Below are 20,643 nucleotides of genomic sequence, written 5' to 3'. Positions count from 1 at the left end.
TTATTTACCCCACACCTCCAACAAGCACTTGAAGCATTTTTATATATTTTTGATAATCTGTGAGGGGTTAAGTACCACCGATGCTGGACTTTATACATATTTTCTCTGATGACATAACTCGCCGTGAAGTTCATATTAACCTTCCATAGTTGTTCCCAACTTGCAAACATTATAGTTCGCCCAATATCTTGCGCCCATTTTATCGTATAATTTTTCACGGCCTCGTCCATTACATGATATTCAAGGAGTAATTTATACATTTTTGATAAAGTTTTGTTATTGTTATTTATTAAATTTATTTCTAATTTTGATGGGTCTTTCTCAAATCCTAATTTCTTATCTTTTATAAACATAACATAAATTTGATGATATTCTAACCATGTTGTAAAGTATTTTCTAACCTCTTCGTATTTCTTGATTGTTGTTTGTCCATCTTTTTCTATTAATATGTTATTATATGTTGTCCAGCATCTGTTCATGTTCCTTTTCTTCACGGTTGTTGCTTCTATTGGGGATATCCATTTTGGAGTTTTTGGCTCCAGATATTTTCTATATTTCCCCCATGTTTTTAATAACGGATATCTTATTATGTGATTATTGAATGCTGTGTGGGCCTTAAGTTTCTCGTAATTCAAGTAGGCATGCCACCCGAATCGGGTGTCATGCCCTTCTAGGTCTAAGAGTTCTGGATTGCTTAATGTGAACCATTCTTTTAACCATACAAAGCAAGCCGCCTCAAAATATATTTTTAGATCGGGGAGACCAAACCCCCCTTTTTCTTTAATGTCAATTAAAACTTTATGTTTTACTCTGGGCCTTTTCCCTGACCAGATAAATTTTGATAATTCTTTTTGCCAATTATCTAAAAATTCTAATTTTCATATGATTGGAATTGTTTGAAATAAAAATAGTAATCTTGGTAATACGTTTAGTTTAATTGCTGAAATACGCCCCAGGAAGGATAGGTGGAGTCTGTTCCACAGTTCTAAGTCCTTTTTTATTTCCCCCCAGATTTTTTGATAATTATTCTCAAATAAATTTAGGTTTTTTGGAGTAATCCAGATCCCGAGATATTTTATTTTCGTATGTATTTTTAACTTCGTTGCTTTTTCTATATTCAATTGTTCTTCTTTTGATAAATTTTTAACTAATAGCTTTGTTTTTTCTAAATTTAATTTAAATCCCGAGACTTTCCCATATTCTTTCATTACTTCTAATACCTTGTTCAAGCTTTCTTTTGGCTGTTCCGTAGTGATTATAATGTCGTCTGCGAACGATTTTATTTTATATTTATTCTTTCCTAGTTGTACTCCTTTGACTTCTCCTTCATTTCTTATTTTTTGACATAGTACTTCCAGAACTAGTATAAAGATTAGTGGGGATAATGGGCACCCCTGCCTCACTCCTTTATTAATTTCGCATTTTTGTGTCACCCTTCCATTTAATATAATTTTAGCTGTTTGCTTTGTATATATTGCTTTGATGTTATTGTTATATTGTTCTCCAAAATCCATATAATACATTAATTCTTTTATAAATTTCCAGGAGACCCCGTCAAAAGCTTTTTCAGCGTCGACAGCCATTAAGGCTGCCGGTTTCTCTATTCGCAAATCTAAATATTCCAGTATATTGATTATATGTCTTGTATTATTGTGGATATGCCTCCCTGGTAAAAAACCTGATTGGTCTCTATGTATTATTTCGTTGAGGACCTTTTTGGTCCTCTCTGCTAATATGTTTGTATACAGCTTATAGTCGTTATTTAAGAGAGCTATGGGTCTATAATTTGAAGTTTCTAAAGAATCTTTTCCTTGTTTGGGTAAGATTGTAATATAGCTTTATTTCCAGGAGTCTGGCATTTTCCCATGTTGTTGTGTATTATTCATTACAGTTTTCAGAGGCTCTACCAGTACCTCCTCTAGCTTTTTGTAATAGAGTGCTGACAAGCCGTCTGGGCCTGGAGATTTTCCTACTTTTGTATTCTTTATTGCCATTTGGATTTCTCGTATAGTAATTGGGGCATTTAAAATTTCTCTCTGTTCTTTTCTAAGTTTAGGGAGTCCATTTTTTTCTAGATAGTGTCTTATCTCGTCTAGGGTTTCATTTTCTTCCTTGTACAGTTCATTATAGAGTTCGCCAAAACATTTTTCAATTTCTTTAAGGTCATTTGTAATTTCCCCCTTAATTTTTAGTTTATTTATTACTCTCTCATCTTCTTTTTTTTTAAGTTGCCACGCCAGGATCTTACCAGGCTTATTGGCTCCTTCAAAATATCTTTGTTTCATTAATTTTAGTTTCCATTCGATTTCCTCGCTTAGCAGCATTGAATATTGAGATTGTAATAATTTGATATTCCTCTTTATCTCCGCATTCTCTGGTTTATTATATAACTCCTTTTCATTTTTTCTAATTTGTTCTATCACCTCTTGTTTCTTTTTTTCTTTCTCCTTTCTTTGAATTATGTTTTGCTGTATAAAGTAGCCCCTTAATACAGCCTTGCTGGCGTCCCAAACTGTTTTTATGTCTACTTCTTCTGACATATTAAATTTAAAATATTCTTTTAATATTTCTTTTGCTTTTTCTACAATACTTTCATTTTTTAGGAGAAATTCATTTAGCCTCCATCTTGTTGGAGTTTTCCTATTATCTTTTAACCAGACCATAACTGCATTATGGTCTGAAAGCGTTTTTGGTTGAATTTCCGCTTTAAAGATTTTTAAAGTCATTTCCTTTGTCACCCAGATGGTATCTATTCTTCCTGCCGAATTTTTTGGATATGAAAAGAAGGTGTATTCTCTTTGAAATGGGTTTTCATTTCTCCATGCATCTTCTAGGCCAAAAGTTTCTGTTAGCTTGAAAAAGGTATTTGGTAATTTCATTTGTTTTTTTCCCCCGGTCTTAACTGATCGATCCAATTCCGGTACTGTTACCCCATTTTGATCACCTAATAAAATTATTTTCTCTCCTACGTTCTCTATTAACTTGGTTTCTAAACTTTGATAGAATTCACTTCTCCTTTCATTTGGGGCGTATATTCCAATTACGATTATTTTTTCTCCTTGAACTGTCACTTCTATTGCTACTACCCTACCTTGTGTGTCTTTATAAATCAATTTGGGTTCTAATTTTGACTTGGCATATATTACTACTCCTCTTTTTTTACTCTTGTCTGAGGAGACAAAGTCCCTTCCTTCCTTTTTATTAGACAGAATTCTTACATGGTTTTCTGCAATGTGCGTTTCCTGAAGGCATATTAGATCAAGTTTTTGTTTTAGGAGCACATGCTCCACCTTATTTCTTTTAGTTTTTTCATTTAAACCATTAACGTTCCAGGTGAGTACTTTTAAATCCATTATTACTTTATTAGTCGGGTATTTGCAGAGTCTTTAAAAAACAAAAACAAAAAAGAGCATATACTTTATTACAGATAGAATGCACGGTAGTTGCTTTTAACTTTTAATCTTTCCGTATATCTTACTCTATTCTTCCTCTTTCTCTGAGTGAGTATTCTCCTCCACCACCCTTTCGCCCAGTTGTTTTTTCCCCCCAAGTTGGTCTTTGTATGTTCGCCAAAACTTATCAGCTTCGGCCCATGTGTTAAAGTTTCTTCTTTTCCCTTTATAAAAAAAGGAAATTCCCTCAGGAAATCTCCACCTGTGGACTATTGATTTTTCTCCTAATGCTTCCACCAGTGGCTTTATATTTTTCTCTTTTTTTCAACAACCTGACTGGGATAATTTTGTGGATTATAATGTCTACTCCCTGAATCTTTAATTTTTTCTTGCTACAAGTTTGTAGCACTAAGTCTCTGGTTTCCATGTTTCTGAATGTTACCAGGCAATCCCCTGGCCATTTATTTACTCTGGCAAGGGCTGATTTTGATCTGTAGACTCTTTCTATGTTTTGTGACAATTCTTGCTGATCTATTTCTAACCATTTTGCTAATTCTGAGGTTATTTTCTGATATATCTGCTCGTCCTGTTCTTCTGGAATTGATCTAAACCTTAACTCCTTCTCCCTTCTATGCATTTCTATCATTGCAATAGCATCCAGGATGGCTTCGTGTGTACCTTTCATTTCTGTTAGTTCTTTTCTAACCTTGTCTGATTCCCCCTTTCGCTCTCTACTTTCTTTCTGAATTTTTCTTACTCCTTCTAAGTTTGTCGTCTTACCCTTTAAATCTTGTACCGCTTGTGTTACCTCCATATTTTTCTCCTTTAGGTCATTTACATTTACCGTTAAATCCGCCACCCTCTTAACATTTTCCTCAATTTTTATACCCATATTGTCCAGTTTTTGATCTGTGCTCTCCGCCTTTTGACTCAATTCTTCTATTTTCTTTCCCATCATGTCCAATTTTTGGTCGGTAGACTTAGCATTGTCATTCAGCTCTTTTCTCATTTCTGATAAGTCTTTTTTCAAACCTAAAATGAGTTCTTTCATATCTATATTCATTTCGGACTCCTGTGTTGAATTTCTTCTGGTGTTACTTGAGCTAGTTGTTACCACAGTAGGGTTTGTTGATTTCTTGTTGATATTGGGCATATCAAGCCCTAGTCTTTTGTTTTAAGATAAAGTCCTTAAAAAATGTTGATTTTGACTTCTCCTGTAGGTGGCGGTATTGTCTTGCAGTTCCTTCTTTCACCTTGCCTTTTCTAGAACAATCTCTTTATCTGGGGCTTTATATTCAATGTCTGTAGTTGTTAAAATTTCTTAAAGTCACAGAAGTCTAGTTTCAATGAGTCAGCAAGATTTCCAGTCTTTAAATCCTTTTTTAATTAGGGGATTGTCACCAACTTGTTACTTTTACTCAATTTTTACCACATGGAAATTCAATTTTTCCACATTCAGTAGTTTGGAACATATTTCTTCTTCCCACCATTAGAAAGCATTAGTTGTCGTTGTCTTTCCCCTTCTTTATTTGGTACAGGCCAAATTTATCTTCTTTGGGGCTTAGGGTGGTGGTGAGTTTATTTGCAATTTCACATGGCTTTCGCTCCTTTTTCCTTTTTGACTCTTACCCTCCTTTTACACCCCTCACTTATTTTAATATTCAGTTCAGCAATCAATTAAAATATCCAAATTTCAACTTCAGCTCATTAGTCAATAGTCATTAGTCAATATTGCTCTTAATTATTCTTTTATTCACAGCACTTTTGGTTCTTGTTTTCTTAAAACTGGGAGTTTGATGCAACTATCTGGATACATCAGCGTTGGCCCCTTCTTTGTATATATATCTTGTGTTCCCCCGCTTTTTATACTTTCTTTCTAGGTTGGCCTCTCTTCTGCTCCTCCCCAATCTGTAGAGCACTTTTCTTTCCCTCTTTTTTCCTCTTACATTAGCGTTTCTTAGCCCTATATTTCGCTGTGTTTCTTTAAGCGCCTTTGAGCGCCTTTAAGCGCCTTTCCGCTTTTCACAAAATACAAAGTCTCTCGCAGTTTGTTACAAGGTCTCTTTCAAGAGGATTGCAGAAAAGTTGCACCAACCTTTACTGGACGCAGGGTTTTTTTTTTCTTTCCCTTTGTCGGAGGTTTAGCCGCTTGTACGCCTCAGGAGTCAGGCTTTCTCAATGCGCAGCCTCTCTTGGGGCAGGGAGTCCCCCCTGTTCCGCCACGGGGGTTTTGAAGCCTCAAAAAACCCCGTTTCTCTCCGCAATGAGTAGCGCTTCCCCGGAGCTTTCTCAGGGAGCGTCTGACGCGGTCTGCGGCTACCCTGAAGTATCCCTTCTTTTTCTTCTGCACAGCCGTGACAGTCTCCTCTTTTTATATTTCAGAGTCAGACCAAAGCAAAGCAGTGCAAAGAGGCAGCAAATGAAGCAGGTACTGGTTTAAATATCCAGAAAACATACAGTAGGTCACATGTGCCCCACGCGGCTGGGGCAGGCACAGATCCTATTTTGTCCTAGAGAATTCCTAATCATGGGATGGGGCTACACAAACAGGGACTTGTACCTCATTGGTGAACCCCTTTCCTTTGTTTTTCTGCTGCTGCAGAAAGAGTGTACAAGCAGAATATAGAATTGTTGGATCAGGCTCGGACTGCCTGGGAGCAGGAGCATATCAGCACTTGCGAGGTAAGAGGTTGGCATTTGGAAAGCACTTGATATCCATGGGTCAATGTAACCCGCAGCTTTCATGATCCACTGACGCCTAATCATTCTCAGTGCTGACATGTGGGACTTTTGCATGCCATGTTGGAATGGGGAGCAGGGTTGGGTCCGGGTTTTGCAAAGCCCTTCTGTGAGTCTGCATCACCTTGCTGCAGAAGGTCCAGGGGGCCCTTAGCTGCCCTCCTGAGTGTGGCCCCTTGCCAAATGCCCAAGCTGCCACCCTTTGACGGCAGCCCTGACGCAGAACACCATGGAGCCAATGGAACCCTCCTTTGTCCTTCATGGATCTAGGCCTTCCAGCTCCAGGAATGCGACCGAATCACCATTCTCCGGAATTCCCTGTGGGTCCATTGCAACCAGCTCTCCATGCAGTGCGTGAAGGACGATGAGGTAAGGGACATGCATGCCAGCAGTGGTGTAGTGGTTAGAATGTCGGCCTAGGACCTGGGTTCAAATCCCGCCTTTGCCATGAAGCTCTCACTGGATGGCAGGATTTGGATCCAGCCTGGGGAAGCCATGTCGCCTCTTGGGCCAGCCACTTGGGCCAGCTCTCAGCTTAACTTACCTTACAGGGTTGTCGATGTGAAGATACAATGGTGGGGGAGGAGGGCTATCTACCACCCCCTTGAGCTCCTTGGAGGGAAGAAGGTGGGATAGAAATGAAATAAATAAAACTGAGGCTAAAGTGGAAGGGAATCCCAGAAGCTCAGAAGAGATCCAAGGGATTCCCAGTAACCATTAAACAACAAAATGGCCCAGAGCGCAACACTTTCAACCGCAGCTTAAGTCCTAAAAAAACATGTTTTTGTTCAGTTTATTTATGAAGCATCTGAAGGTGCTCAGCAACCTCACCAGAATTAAGGCTGCAACAGGCTCTGCCCACAGTCTTAGAATCTTAGCCTCCGAAAAATCCATTTTCAAGGAAGCAGCTAAGATGACTGGTGTCAAAAGAAGCAAAAGTTTTTGGTTCATAAAATGTGCTGATCGCGAGACAACCCACTTCTTCCTTTTCTCGGTCTCCCAGCTGTATGAAGAGGTCCGAGTGAGCCTGGAGAACTGCATCATAGACTCGGATATGAATCACTTCATTCAGAATAAGATGACTGGGATGGAGCCACCAGGTAACCCGGCTGAGGGAACTTTTTTATTTAGCGTTTTTGGTGTCTAATTGTCACCTCTGAACTCCAGAAAGGAGGGGTGGAAATAAGGACGACTGCAAGGCCTTTCTGAGGCAGCTAGTCCACCCCCTGGCTGCTGCTACAGGAGACTTGCTGCAGAGCATTGCTTGTGGGTGGTGACCATCCAGCCTCTGCTTATCAGCAGCGTTCAAAATCCACCAGGCGCACGTTTCACCTGGCTATCATCCACTTGCGACCAAATGAAGAAGTCCGGGTGCTAGAATGGCTCCTGTCGCCTCCACCACCTGGAGGTGAATGCCTAGGAATTTTGGATCTAGACTTCTTTCACACACCAATACCACAACCTGTAAAATTATATCCATTATAATTTATCTACACAATCAGAATGAATTTCAAGAACCAAAAAGGTGTATTGAAAAATATGACTTTCTACCCGTCGGGGGAATGGCAACTAGGCGTTCCGTTTTGGTGACTGTAACCTTGGTTTGAGGAGCCATTTGATACCGAGCTTATAATTCTGAATTTCTAACACCGCTTACAGGTGAAACTTGAAAATTTAGAATATCGGTGAAAAGTGCATTTATTTCAGTAATGCAACTTATTCTTTTTTATTTTTCTTTTAATTTTTACAAATGCTTTCTTTTGGAAATTCCACAGTAATAAAACAAATAGTTACAATAATACAAAAATAAACAAAAATAAACATCACTATTACATTCCATTTATAATTGACCCGCCTAACGACAAATAATTACAATTACAACAAATAAAGGCTTGACATATCTTGCTTTGTACTTTTCGACAATATTCTAGTTTTCTGAGTTCCACCTGTATAAGCCTGTAAGAAAGGAGAGCCCCCCATCTTTCCTAAGGAGCCTCTTCCACTCTTGAATGGCCCCCACACTGCCAGGAAGGTCACATACTTAGCTGAGATCCCTTTTTGTGGAATGTGAACGTGTTTTGTTTGGATTCCACATTCTGCTGCAGCAGGAATGGGGAACTTGCTATCTGGCCCTTGGGACTTTTCCAAGCCGCCCCCCCCCCGGACCCACCTTGTGCCCCCTTCGCAGGGGAATGTCCGGAAGATCCTTTGCTTCACATTCCACTCTCAAACCCCCACCTGTAGGATTGCCCTGCCAGACCATGAGAAACCTGCCGTTCTTAACATATTGTGAAAGGTTTTAAATGTGAGCTTCAGAGGAGACCTTGGCAATGACCATGTGGGGGGGGGAGAGAGAGAGAGATGCTGCAACAATGCTGAGCTGGTTTTTCCCATGTCTTCCACCCCTTCCCCAATACAGCTGCCATTGGCTACGAAAACTATTATGACAGAGTCGTGACGGCTAACAGCCCAGTCCCGACATGCGGGATGATGAAGAGGTAAAGCAGGCCCATTGGGGCAACTTGAATATGGGGGACTATCCAAAGAGACTTTGGAAAGCTTTCTCTGCACAGGTGTAGAGAGCCATGTATTTGGGGGGGGGTGTCTTGGGGAATATGCAGTCACCAGGCTCCCCTCTGTGACTTAGGACATCTCTGCTGTCTTTAAAAAATAAAATGAAATAGAATAATAAAATAATGTGAGATCGAAACACGGAGCTTTTGTTAAAGTCAAAATAAAAATAAAAAGTCAGGAGGGAATAAAACAGATACGATTATTATTAAAATTGGGTATGAAAACACAGCAGTTTAAGAGACAGAAGACAGGGAGAAAGGTCTTGTCTGTTTACAGAAGCTGCCAAATAAAATCATATTTATTTTGGTAAATCACCCTGAGGTTCTTCTGCAACCATTAATAAATAAATAATAAAGGGAGGAGTTGGGAAGGAGTTTGCCCCCCATGCGACTGTGGGATCAGCATCAACCCCCCCCCCAGCTGCAGGGAAAGTTGCAGCTCCGTTCCTCTGCAATACCAATGAACATAACTCTTGAACCAGGGATCTCGGGTGTCCCATGAAATGTCTCTCCAGATCTGAGCGATGACACTGTGCCATCTTGATGACTGGCCAAGCACTTTCCTTCCGTCTCTGGGCCCAATCCACCCAGCAGGAAAGGGCAAGGGGACTGGCTTTGGCCACTGCTTGCACACTTGGGGAGGTCAGGTGTCCAGGCAGCAAGGGTGAGGTGGGGGCAAGAGTTAGCCTGTGGGATTCATTGCCCCTTCAAGCACTGCATTCTGGCTTTGAGAAGCGTTGGTGTATTTCATGGAGGATGGGGCTGCCCATTGATACTAACCAGGATGGCAACATGAAGCCACCATGCTCAGGGGCAGTCTACCTCATGCACAGCAGTTGCAGCAGGAGAGGCTTGTTGCCCTTTTGTCCTGCTTCTGGGCTTCCCAGAGGCACCTGGTGAAGCAGGCAGGCCTTGGGTCTGATCTAGGAGGGCTCCTCTCATGTTCCTAAGAGGGGGAGCATGGCCAGGAGGCTATGGAAGTCCGCTGTAGGGGCCCTGATGAGGTCTGGGCGCTGGCAGGTGTCCACTGAGGGTGACCCTCAACGCTGGCCATTGACAGGGGGTTAGCAATCCTCTTGCTCTGCAACTCATCCTGGCTTCTTATGGCTCCACAGATTCTCTGGATTGCTCCATGGAAACAATCGAAACACCTCTGACAGTATTATTCCCACAGCTCCACCAGCTGGTATGTTTGTTCAACTGATGTTCTTTTTAGGAAGTGAGCCCACATTTTTAAAGGGCCATTGGGACCTTCTCAGGATCAAACACAAATCCACCCCCTTCACTCTTTTGGGCATCGCTGTGTTAATCTGTTTAAAGGGATTCTAAGCTTGCATCCGGTGGGTGTTTTTTCCCATTCCGCCAAGAGCACTTGATGGAGAAAGGGGGAGCCCTGCAGGGGAAGGGGGGGGTCTGCTGTTCGCCTCTTGTCATGCTCTGCTTGCCTCTGTGTAAGATTGGGGGGGGGGCAGGGGAGAGGGAGAGGAACAGTGGAGCCAGGAAATCAGGTTTTGCCCGAGCAATCAATGGCATTAGCAAAAGCACCACACAGAGCTCGGCTGGTGGTTGGGGCTTGGGCGCTTTGTGCACGGAGACCAGCTGATTATTGCCCCTGGCAAAACCTGGTGCCCCTTTGCAGCTGTGCCTGCAAAGGACCTAGGGTTCCCCTGCGTGGGGCAGGGGGTGTGGCTTGCGGGCCACATGGTGCACAGAGTGCAGCTATTGCAGCAATGCTGTCAAGACTCTGTCTTGCAAAGGAAGTGAAACCTCAAGTCATACCAGCCCTGGAGGAAGCAGGAGCAGGCAGAAGGATCTCGGAGATGCAAAGATTACCTGAGTTTGGTTTTGCCACAGAAGAGGTGTTGCAGAAAGCTGCCTGCCTGCCTCCTCCTCCTGCTGCTCACTGCAGTGTGATGATTATGATGATAAATAAACTTTGTATTTAGTTAGTTCATAAGATTTATACACCACTTGAATGTTTTAAAAAAACCCTCAAAGATAAAAAATTACAACATATCAAAGTTAACATGCACATTAAAATTACCTCAACTTTATAAGCATCTGTGTGGGCTTGTCTAAGCAAGAATGTTTTTAGCAGGTGCCAAAATGAATGAGTCTAGTGAAGGCGCCGGCTTGATTTCAATAGGCAGGGAGTTCCAAAGTTTAGGTGCTGCCACATTTAGGGCCTCCCCTTCGAAGGCATCCTTACAGCCCTCCATGCTCTGAGACCAGAGGACCGCCCCCAATATCAGCTGTTGAGAATATTGATATTGATGGAGGGGTGTCTTTCTTGCCCATGTATGGAGGAATTTTAAAACACTTCTGTTCACACAGGTTTTTGATGGCTGAAATATAGTTATTGGCGACCGTGAAAAAAGTAGCTGTGAGATCCAATTGTTTTTGTTTTACAATTTTTGTATTGTGTTTGCTGCCCTTTGGGAGGATAGAAATCAAATAAATGATCTCTAATAGTTATCCACCCCAGAGAATTAATCTGATTTGGTGTTGCTAGTTTGTTCTGTATAATTTTATGATGTTTTAATGATTTTATTGTACACTGCCATGATAGTTTTAATGAGCTGGCGGTTAATAAATACTCAAGATAAACAATACCCACCCACCCATCCTCCTTTTTTTAATCCCAATCTTTGAGGTACAGTACTTGAAAACAATTGCTGAGGCCAAAATATTTCCTTTGTGCTATGAATGCATCATGGCATTAATGTGGTTATTAAGGCTAAATCTAGACAGACGGGTCCAATTGCACCTGCTGAGCCGACTGCCTTGGAATTTACTCAGGGTCTCAGGGTCCCGTCTTCAGGGTTGGGGAGGTGATGGCGACCTAGGAATGAGGTTGGCAATAAAAATCCTACTTTCTGAGCACTTGCACAGGATCCTTTGCCTCTCAAAGCAGTTAACCCCTTTGTTCCCACAGCTGAGAAAGCAGATGGCGTTTATGCAGCAATTCACGTGGCCCAAGAAGAAGAGTTTTCTACATCTGAGGACTACAAAGTCCTTTATGATTACACAGCCCAGGTAAGCACCAAATCCCTCTAGGTGCATAGTCTGCTTAAACAAAATCAATATCATCAATCCAAACACAAACTCCAGGAGGTAAATGTGGGATTATTTTTATTGGCTGATTGATTGATTGGATTGCCTTGAAGTGGAGGCCATGCACAGCTGACGTGCTCCCTCGCAGGCCACTTTCGTGATAAAAACAAGGATAAAAACCCTTAAGCACAAAGCCACAAAGCAGTTCCAATTAAACAATCCCAAGAAATGGGAGCTGCACAGAGAGCTCTTCCCCTATCTCTCTGCATGTAGTAGAATCATAGAATCATAGAATCATAGAGTTGGAAGCATAGCTGCCAAGTTATCCCTTTTTTAAAGGGATTTTCCCTTATGCTGAATAGGCTTTCTCGCAAGAAAAGGGAAAACTTGGCAGCTATGGTTGGAAGAGACCACAAGGGCCATCCAGTCCAACCCCCTGCCAAGCAGGAAACACCATCAAAGCATTCTTGACATATGCCTGTCAAGCCTCTGCTTAAAGACCTCCAAAGAAGGAGACTCCACCACACTCCTTGGTAGCAAATTCCACTGCTAGTAGTAGTGGTAATTTTATTATTTATACCCTACCCATATGGCTAGGTTTTCCTAGCCACTCTGGGCGGCTTACAGCACATAAAAATTCGTAAAACATTAGACATTAACAATTTCCTGAGAGGGCTGTTCTCTTTGACATCTGGTGGGAGGGTGTTCCACAGGACAGGGCGGGTGCCACTACTGAGACGGCCCTCTGCCTGGTTCCCTGTAACTTTGCTTCTTGCAGTGAGGGAACCGCCAGGAGGCCCTCAGAGCTGGACCTCGGTGTCCGGGCAGAACGATGGGGGTGGAGACGTTCCTTCTGGGCAGAGGCCGTTGAGGGCTTTCAAGGTCAGCACCAACACTTTGAATTGTGCTCGGAAACATACCGGGAGCCAATGTAGGCCTTGAAGAAAAATCGGCTTTTGGTCCACGTGGGAACCAATGACACTGCAAGCCATAGCCTACAGAAGATCAAAAGTGATTATGAGGCTCTGGGCAGGAAGTTGAAGCAATTAAATGCACAAATTGTCATCTCATCTGTCCTCCCAGTTGAACGACATGGCCCAGGGAGAGAGGGAAAAATAGGGGAAGTGAACAACTGGCTTCGCAAATGGTGCAAACAGGAGCGGTTTGGATTCTTAGATCACGGTCTGCAGTTTCTTGAAGATGGACTTCTGGCAAGTGATGGGCTGCACCTCACAAAAATTGGAATGTTTTTGCCATGAAACTCAAAAACCTCATCAGGAGGGCTTTAAACTGACTTATGTGGGGGAGGGAGACAGTGGTCCTGAAGGTAGGAGTCTATCAAGTTCTGAAGATGATCATCCAAATGTCAAGGACCAAATGGAGCAAACAGCATGCAGACCTAGTGGTGGGAGGAACATATCCTTAAATAAGAGATACGAGGGAATGATCAATGGTCTTCAATGTCTGTATACTAATGCACAGAGCATGGGAAATAAACAATATGAACTTGAGCTCTTGGTACAGCAAACTAAATATGACATAATAGGCATCACTGAAACCTGGTGGGATGAGTCTCACGATTGGAATGTAGTAATAGAGGGATACAATCTATTTCAGAGAAATAGACCAAACAGGAAAGGAGGAGGAGTGGTGTTATACGTCAGGGATGTGTATACCTGTGAAGAGATCCAGGATTTAAAACTTCAAAGCCATATAGAGAGTATCTGGGTCAAGATTAAGGGAGAGAAAAATAACAGTGATCTCATTGTATGAGTTTACTATAGATCCCCAAGCCAAACTGAGGACACAGATGATGCCTTCCTGGAACAGATGGCCAACCATTCAAAAGGAAATGAGATAGTAGTAATGGGGGATTTCAACTATCCTGATATTTGTTGGATGTCAAAACTCAGTCAAGAGCATAAGGTCGAACAGATTCCTCATTGGCCTTGCAGAAGTGGCAGGATCATTAGGTGGGACTCATCATGCTCTTCTGGAGTTTATTATTCAGCGGAAAGGAGCAACCAAGCATACTAAGACTCAAATCCTAGACTTTAAGAAAGCCGAATTCAGAAAACTTAAGGAAACGCTGGGTGAGATACCATGGACAGAAATACTAAAAGGGAAGGGAGTTCATGATGGTTGGGAGTTTGTTAAAAGGGAGATATTAAAAGCACAACTTCAGGCAACACCAATGAGACAGAAACATGGAAGAAAGAAAGAAGCCAGGGGGGCTATCTTAAGAACTGAGTTACGATTTAAAAGGGATATGTACAAAAAATGGAAAAGGGGGGAAATCACCAGAGAGGAATTCAAACATATAGCCAGCACGTGTAGAGACAAAGTCAGAAAAGCTAAAGCACAGAATGAACTCAGGCTCGCCAGAGAGGTTAAAAGCAACAAAAAGGGCTTTTATGGGTATGTCCATAGCAAAAGGAAGAACAAGGAAACAGTGGGGTCACTTAGAGGAGAAGATGGTGAAATGCAAACAGGGGGCAGAGAAAGGGCAGAACTCCTCAATGCCTTCTTTGCTTCAGTCTTCTCCAAAAAAGAAAACAATGCCCAACCAGAAGAATATGGAGCAGATCATTCAGCAGGGGAAACACAGCCCAGAATAAGTTAGGAGGTAGTATGAGAATACTTGGCTAGTTTAGATGTATTCAAGTCTCCAGGGCCAGATGAAGTACATCCAAGAGTATTAAAAGAACTGGCAGAGGTGATTTCAAAACCACTGGCAATAATCTTTGAAAATTCCTGGAGAACAGGCAAAGTTCCACCCTTTGGGTTCGGTCAGTCAGTCAGTTACAAATCCACTGAATGGTAGCATTGTCTAGCCCACATTTTACCAGCTTCTTTACAAGAATATCATGGGGCACCTTGTCAAAGGCCTTGCTGAAATCAAGATAGGCTATATCCATAGCATTCCCTTCATCTACCAGGCTTGTAATTCTGTCAAAAAATGAGATCAGGTTAGTCTGACATGACTTATTTTTCAGAAATCCATGCTGACTTTTAGTGATCACAGCGTTTCTTTCTATATAGCATCTAGATAAGGGAAGTAATAGTACCACTGTATTCTGCTCTGGTCAGACCTCACCTGGAGTACTGTGTCCAGTTCTGAGCACCACAGTTCAAGAAGGATACTGACAAGCTGGAACGTGTCCAGAGGAGGGCAACCAAAATGGTCAAAGGCCTGGAAACGATGCCTTATGAGGAACAGTTTAGGGAGCTGGGTATGTTTAGCCTGGAGAAGAGAAGGTTAAGGGGTGATATGATAGCCATGTTCAAATATATAAAAAGATGTCATATGGAAGAGGGTGAAAGGTTGTTTTCTGCTGCTCCAGAGAAGTGGACATGGAGCAATGGATTCAAGCTACAAGAAAGAAGATTCCACCTAAACATTAGGAAGAACTTCCTGACAGTAAGAGCTGTTCGGGAGTGGGATTTGCTGCCAAGAAGTGTGGTGCATTCTCCTTCTTTGGAGGTCTTTAAGCAGAGGCTTAACAGGCATATGTCAAGAATGCTTTGATGGTGTTTCCTGCTTGGCAGGGGGTTGGACTGGATGGCCCTTGTGGTCTCTTCCAACTCTATGATTCTATGGCTGGGAGCAGGGCTGTTGGGTCCTGCTGCTGCTCCTGTTGTTCCACAATACTGCAGGTGGCCTTCATGTTGGGAAGTTGAATGGCAGCTCCATCAGCTGCTAGAGCTCCAGGGTAAGAAAACTCTTTGTGGGCACCAAAGTCACAAGTCAGCGATGTGCTCTGTCTGGATGCCTGGTATCCATAGCAGCTGAGCATGTTCACAATTTGATTTGGGTCATGATAACCAGATTATTGAGTTTAGCATACATTAACAAAATGAAGGCCATCACCTGATTAAAAAAATGTGTTGATCAATCAACTAAGCTATAATTAATTGGTCAGTCAGTCACTTAATTTTGCTGAAGGTTTTGCTTGTTACTAAAATTAACATTCTGAAAAAGGGGGAAAGAGGCTGAAGGGGCTCCTTGGCCCTTTATTGTATGTGGGCCTGGGGGTGGGGGTGGGCTTCAAGGCTACAGGCTGATTGTGGCCCTCCAGGTCTCTTTACCTGGCCCTCCAAACTCTTCCCAGGCAACACTCCACTTCCTAGCCACTAGCTCTGCTCCAAACCTGGAATGTTTTTGCCTGGCATGAATGTGTCCTTGATATCTGATAATCTCCCTTGCTTGTCTGGAGGGTGTTTGTGTGTGTTTGTGTGTGCAGAAGCCTGCCTAATGTGCAAAGGGAAACTTTAGTCTTGTTACTCCACCCACTTTTGCCTCTGGTTCCCCACCCATCAGAGCACCTGTAGCAGCGCCTGGGTGGGACCGGGCAGCTCCACTCCCAACTATAGGTGTGGGAAAAGCATGTACCAACAGCAGCCAAAGGCTGTCTCCACCTGGATAACTAGGGAGTTGGGCAGAAGGGATTTGGCCTAGCCTTCTACCTGGGATGGTGGAAAAGCCTGGGACCTTCCAGCTTCTGCTGGAGCAAACCTCTCCAGTCCTCCATTTGTTCTCTTTTTCTAGAATGAGGATGAGCTGGATATGCAAGCAGGTGATGTCATCTCCATCATCGAAGTTGGTGATGATGGCTGGTGGACTGCAGAACAGAACGGAAAGCAAGGATTTGTGCCTGGGTCTTACCTGGAAAAACTTTGATGAGAGGAGCAACCTGGAGTGTTTTGATTTTCCCTTCTCTGAATTTCCCCTAGAAATGCCTTTAAAAATCCATCTTTGTGAATGTCATTAAATGAAGAGCTATGGGTCTACACTTAAATTTAACAGAGATTGCTGCCTGGTGTCCCATGTTGCTAAAAACAAAACAGCACAACTACAAGATACATCCTTATCTATTTTAGCACCACCCTCTGAATATACTTAAGGGTCTGGCTCTTCTGTTTCAGTGTATCTTTGTGTGCATGCACACAAAAGCTCATACAAAAATAAAAACTTAGTTGGTCTTTAAGGTGCTACTGAAGGAATTTTTTTTATTTTAGCAGGGTTTGGTAACTTGTAGTCTTCCTGCTGTTGCTCAACCGCAACTCTTTGTCATCCCTGACCATTGGTGGGGTCTGATGGGAGTTGGGAGCGGTGCAGGTTAGCAACCCCAGGTTTATGATTTCTAAGATGATGGCCTCATAAGGCATCCAGAGGAAGAGGACCTCTCTAAAAGACCCAGCTGGGCAGCAACACAGCCGTTTCAAGTGCCACTCTGGAGGTATGTCTTGGTGCTGGTGTCTTTCTTCTCTCCAATTGATGGAACCCAAAGCACATAGATCAAACCAGCCCTTTCCTGGCTCTGCAGCTGCCCCCTGGAAATGAAGGTGGGGGAGCTGTCATTGGAGCTGCACTTAGCAATCATTCAAATTCTCAGCTGCCCGGGATCAAAAGCTCCTTTGGAGGGGGATGAAATGCACTTGCAGTTGTTCCACTGGGGTGCCAACACTGGCTTCCGCCGCAACTAGAGTTTAGGGTTCCAGCAGCTGAGAATTTGAATACAGTGGTACCTTGGTTTTCAAACGTAATCCGTTCTTGGAGACCGTTCGAGTTCTGAAACATTCGAAAACACAACAGCTGACAGCTAGTGCTCAGGATCTTGCACTCAGCGGAAGCCGTGTGGCATGTTTGAATTCCGAGGCGTGTTCAAAAACCATGCATCTACTTCTGAGTTTACAGCATTTGAAAACCAAAATGTTCGTCAACGGAGATGTTCGAAAACCAAGGTACCACTGTACAAGTGGCAAGCAGCAAGTGGAAGGCCTGAGACCTGTGACCTGTTCTGGGGACCCCTCTTGCAATGACATGCCAGACCATTTCTTTCATTAGAAAGAAACCCATCCTGTAAATTCTTTCAACTTGCTGATCCCTGCAGGCCTCCTAAGGCTACTGACGTACCCATCTCCCAATGGAAGCCAAATGAAACTAGAGGCAGCAACTATGTATGAGCACCCTGGAGTCTCATGCCCTTTGCTCACGGGTTGGATAGACTGAGCAAGGGCCTTTTTGAGCCCCTTCTGAGCCATCTACACCCAACTATGCCAGCATTTATTTGCTGCCCACTTGCATCGCATGTAGGAGCTACACGAGGAGAGAGCACAGAAACAAGTCACCTGGGACTCAATCCAGCTTTGCTCTGGAGGTAGAGTCTGCTTGCTTTAGGAGGGAGGCGGGGAGCATCTCCTGCGCTTTTGGGGTTGACGCTAAAGGTATAGAAAAGAAGCAGGTGCCTTTAATAAATGAAAAAGGAAGGAGACAAGAATGGTCTTGTTCCCTGACAGGGTTGTGTGAGACGGCAAATGATGTGAATACTAAAGAGTTATTTAATATATGATTTAAACAAAAAAGTCATTGAATTTTCCTTGTTTCACTGATGAAAGTTATGTTACAAGTAAAACATTAACAATTCATCAGCGATGTTATATTTTTTAAAAATGTACGTAGTCTAAAGTATATAATTGCAGACATATCATTTAACAGCATATCCAGAAGTTTAAAAATAATAAAAAATAGATCGCAATGAGCAGAATAGTTTAATTTTCTGTTAAACTCTCTTAGCTTGTCATTTTACAGACTGAGAGTTTGGACTAGTCTTTTTGCTGTTCCAAGACCACCTAATACTACTATAACTGCCTAATTTCCATTGCTAAATTACCACACCACTACATCCAATTCATGCCAAAATAAAAACTTAGTTGGTCTTTAAGGTGCTGCTGGAAGGAATTTTTTTATTTTGTTTCAACTACATCAGACCAACACGGCTACCTACCTAGCTACATTTATCTCTTGTCCATCCAAAGATAGCTGCACAATGCCAAGTGCTCAAATCAGAGGAACAGAAATGTTAGGAGTAACAGGGGCTTCCTTCTCCCTAACAGAGTCTTCAGATTAATCTGTGGAGCAGCACCTTAACAGTGGCAGGCCCCACAGCTGAAACCATAACCCTCTGGCCAGAGAAAACACACTTTTGTGGGCAACTTTAAGCCTAGACAAGTTTATCACGTCATATTCTGAACTGGGCGGTATATAAATTCAAATAATAATAATAATAATAATAATAATAATAAGATGATGATGATGGAAGTGGCTAATCTTCAAGATGCCACAAGGCTGTTGCTTTTGCTACAACAGACTAACACAGCTCCCTCTCTGAAAACCTTAGTCCCAGGACTAGACAAGCGATCATTTATTGAATGATGTTCTTCCCCCCCATTCCTTGTCCAGATCACTTCATAACTGCTGGCATTATACAATAGTGGAAGAACACCCCCCAAGCACTTTTTTGTAGGGATGTTTTGCAGGAAATTCCAATAGACTACATTTCTTCCTCCTCCTGCAGAACTCCATTAGCAGGCATTATAGAGAACCTTATTAAAATGTTAAGAGTCAGTCTTTCTCCGATTTTCTTCTTCCTCGGGTGAGTCTGCCACTGTCTTCACTTGCAGTTATGGGTAAATCTTTTAAAATACATGCACTTCAACTACTGCTCTTTCAATAGAAAAGGACATGACAATAGGCTTATTTCCTTTGAAATAACATGGGTGTTTATTAGCTGATGAGCTTGGGAAATAAGGCCTGTCACTGGTGCAGCTTAATCCCTACTTCAGTCAAAACAAAAGCCTCTGGTGAAGGTTCCTTTGCAGCTGGACCCAGAGGAAAGCTGGTTCATTTGGCACCCTTGTCAGGATTTGTAATCTGATTTGGCGGATGGTGTGCAGGGGAGGGGCTGTATGACAAAAGGCTTCTGCTCAGGGTGACTTCAACCAGTGGCATTCAGAAAGGGAGGGTTTGGCTGCAGGGAGCAGAGGCCAGTGGAGGAGCTGCTTGGGAAAGTGGTGATCTTTCACCCTTCTCCCAGTCAGAAGTGGGATCAGACAATGGGGCTGGGAGATGTGAGAAAAGTGTTGCCTTTGAATGGAAAATGGCAGGTGCCCCCAATCTCGGCCACTGTGGGCTTATGATATTCAATACTAAGCTGAGCAAGGAGGCAGCGGAGTTTGGCAAAGTGTGGGACCCAAGCGGCACTCAAGAAAGGAGAAAGGACCTCTGATCTATACTTGCTCAGAGCCGGCTTCTCCTTGAAACTCATTGCTGTTAGGAGTTCCACATTCCAGATGCTGGGATGTATTTCTTAATCTATTAATTTGAATGTGTAAACCCACCAATTGCTACAGGCTCAGGGAAGACAGATTAACCCCAAGTGTTTTGGAAAAATAAAATAAAGCAATTAAGTCATTATCAATGTGTGCCAGCAATACCCTGCTGCTGTTTATATATAATCAGTTGCAGGGGAATAAACGGACACAAAATAGACATTAAAAATGTTAACACTCAAAATAGTGGGAGCATTTCGGTCTTGTTGGACATTCAGTAACAGAATTGGAAGTTGCCATGCTTTCACTGAAAAGTATCAAAAGTGGGACTCCAGAAAGAAGCTGCTGAATTAGAATTCTTATGAAGACACCATCATTATCTGTTCTGGCGCTAAATGGAGTCTGGTAGGGACTGGAACAGTTCTTTTTTTTGCCTATTCATTTAAGAGCTGCAGTCTCCTGCCCTTTTCAGTTGACTCTGTTTACTTGCCTGTAGCTCCTGGCCTCACTTTGCTCTACAGCTGTCTAAAAAGAGAGAGGCACCTGCCAATCGGAGGTAACACTTCAGGCTGAAGTAGACTCTGGCCTACAAAAACTTATGCTACCATAATATTTGGACTGAAAAAATGTGGAAAGGTGAAGGATTGCTAGACCACACAGCAAATAAGTTTGCTGCAGCCAGATAGACCGTTGTGTCGAACACCCCAAAAAGCACCACCAGTCCGTTACAAATGCTTAATTATGGTTATACATCAGAGATGGAGAGTTTCTTT

General features: G+C 42.6%; 1 protein-coding gene across 4 annotated transcripts in view; it reads left to right on the top strand.

Annotated features, from left to right (window-relative positions):
* PSTPIP1 (proline-serine-threonine phosphatase interacting protein 1) overlaps window positions 1-16,746 on the top strand; it is a 49,965-nt gene extending 33,219 nt beyond the window's left edge. For all 4 annotated transcript variants that reach the window (XM_035112177.3, XM_088660806.1, XM_088660807.1 and 1 more), the window contains 8 exons: window positions 5,775-5,820; window positions 5,995-6,074; window positions 6,402-6,500; window positions 7,135-7,231; window positions 8,551-8,629; window positions 9,820-9,890; window positions 11,640-11,740; window positions 16,308-16,746. In XM_035112177.3, the coding sequence (XP_034968068.2) occupies window positions 5,775-5,820; window positions 5,995-6,074; window positions 6,402-6,500; window positions 7,135-7,231; window positions 8,551-8,629; window positions 9,820-9,890; window positions 11,640-11,740; window positions 16,308-16,439 (705 nt within the window). In that variant the 3' untranslated portion in view covers window positions 16,440-16,746. The remainder of the gene's footprint in view (window positions 1-5,774; window positions 5,821-5,994; window positions 6,075-6,401; window positions 6,501-7,134; window positions 7,232-8,550; window positions 8,630-9,819; window positions 9,891-11,639; window positions 11,741-16,307) is intronic.
* Window positions 16,747-20,643: the final 3,897 nt, after the last annotated feature.

This window comes from Zootoca vivipara, chromosome Z1 (genome assembly GCF_965207765.1).
Source record: "Zootoca vivipara chromosome Z1, rZooViv2.hap1.1, whole genome shotgun sequence".
NCBI classification, from domain to species: Eukaryota; Metazoa; Chordata; class Lepidosauria; order Squamata; family Lacertidae; genus Zootoca; species Zootoca vivipara.
Note: the sequence above shows the minus strand (reverse complement) of the source record. Positions and strands in the feature narration are given on the sequence as shown.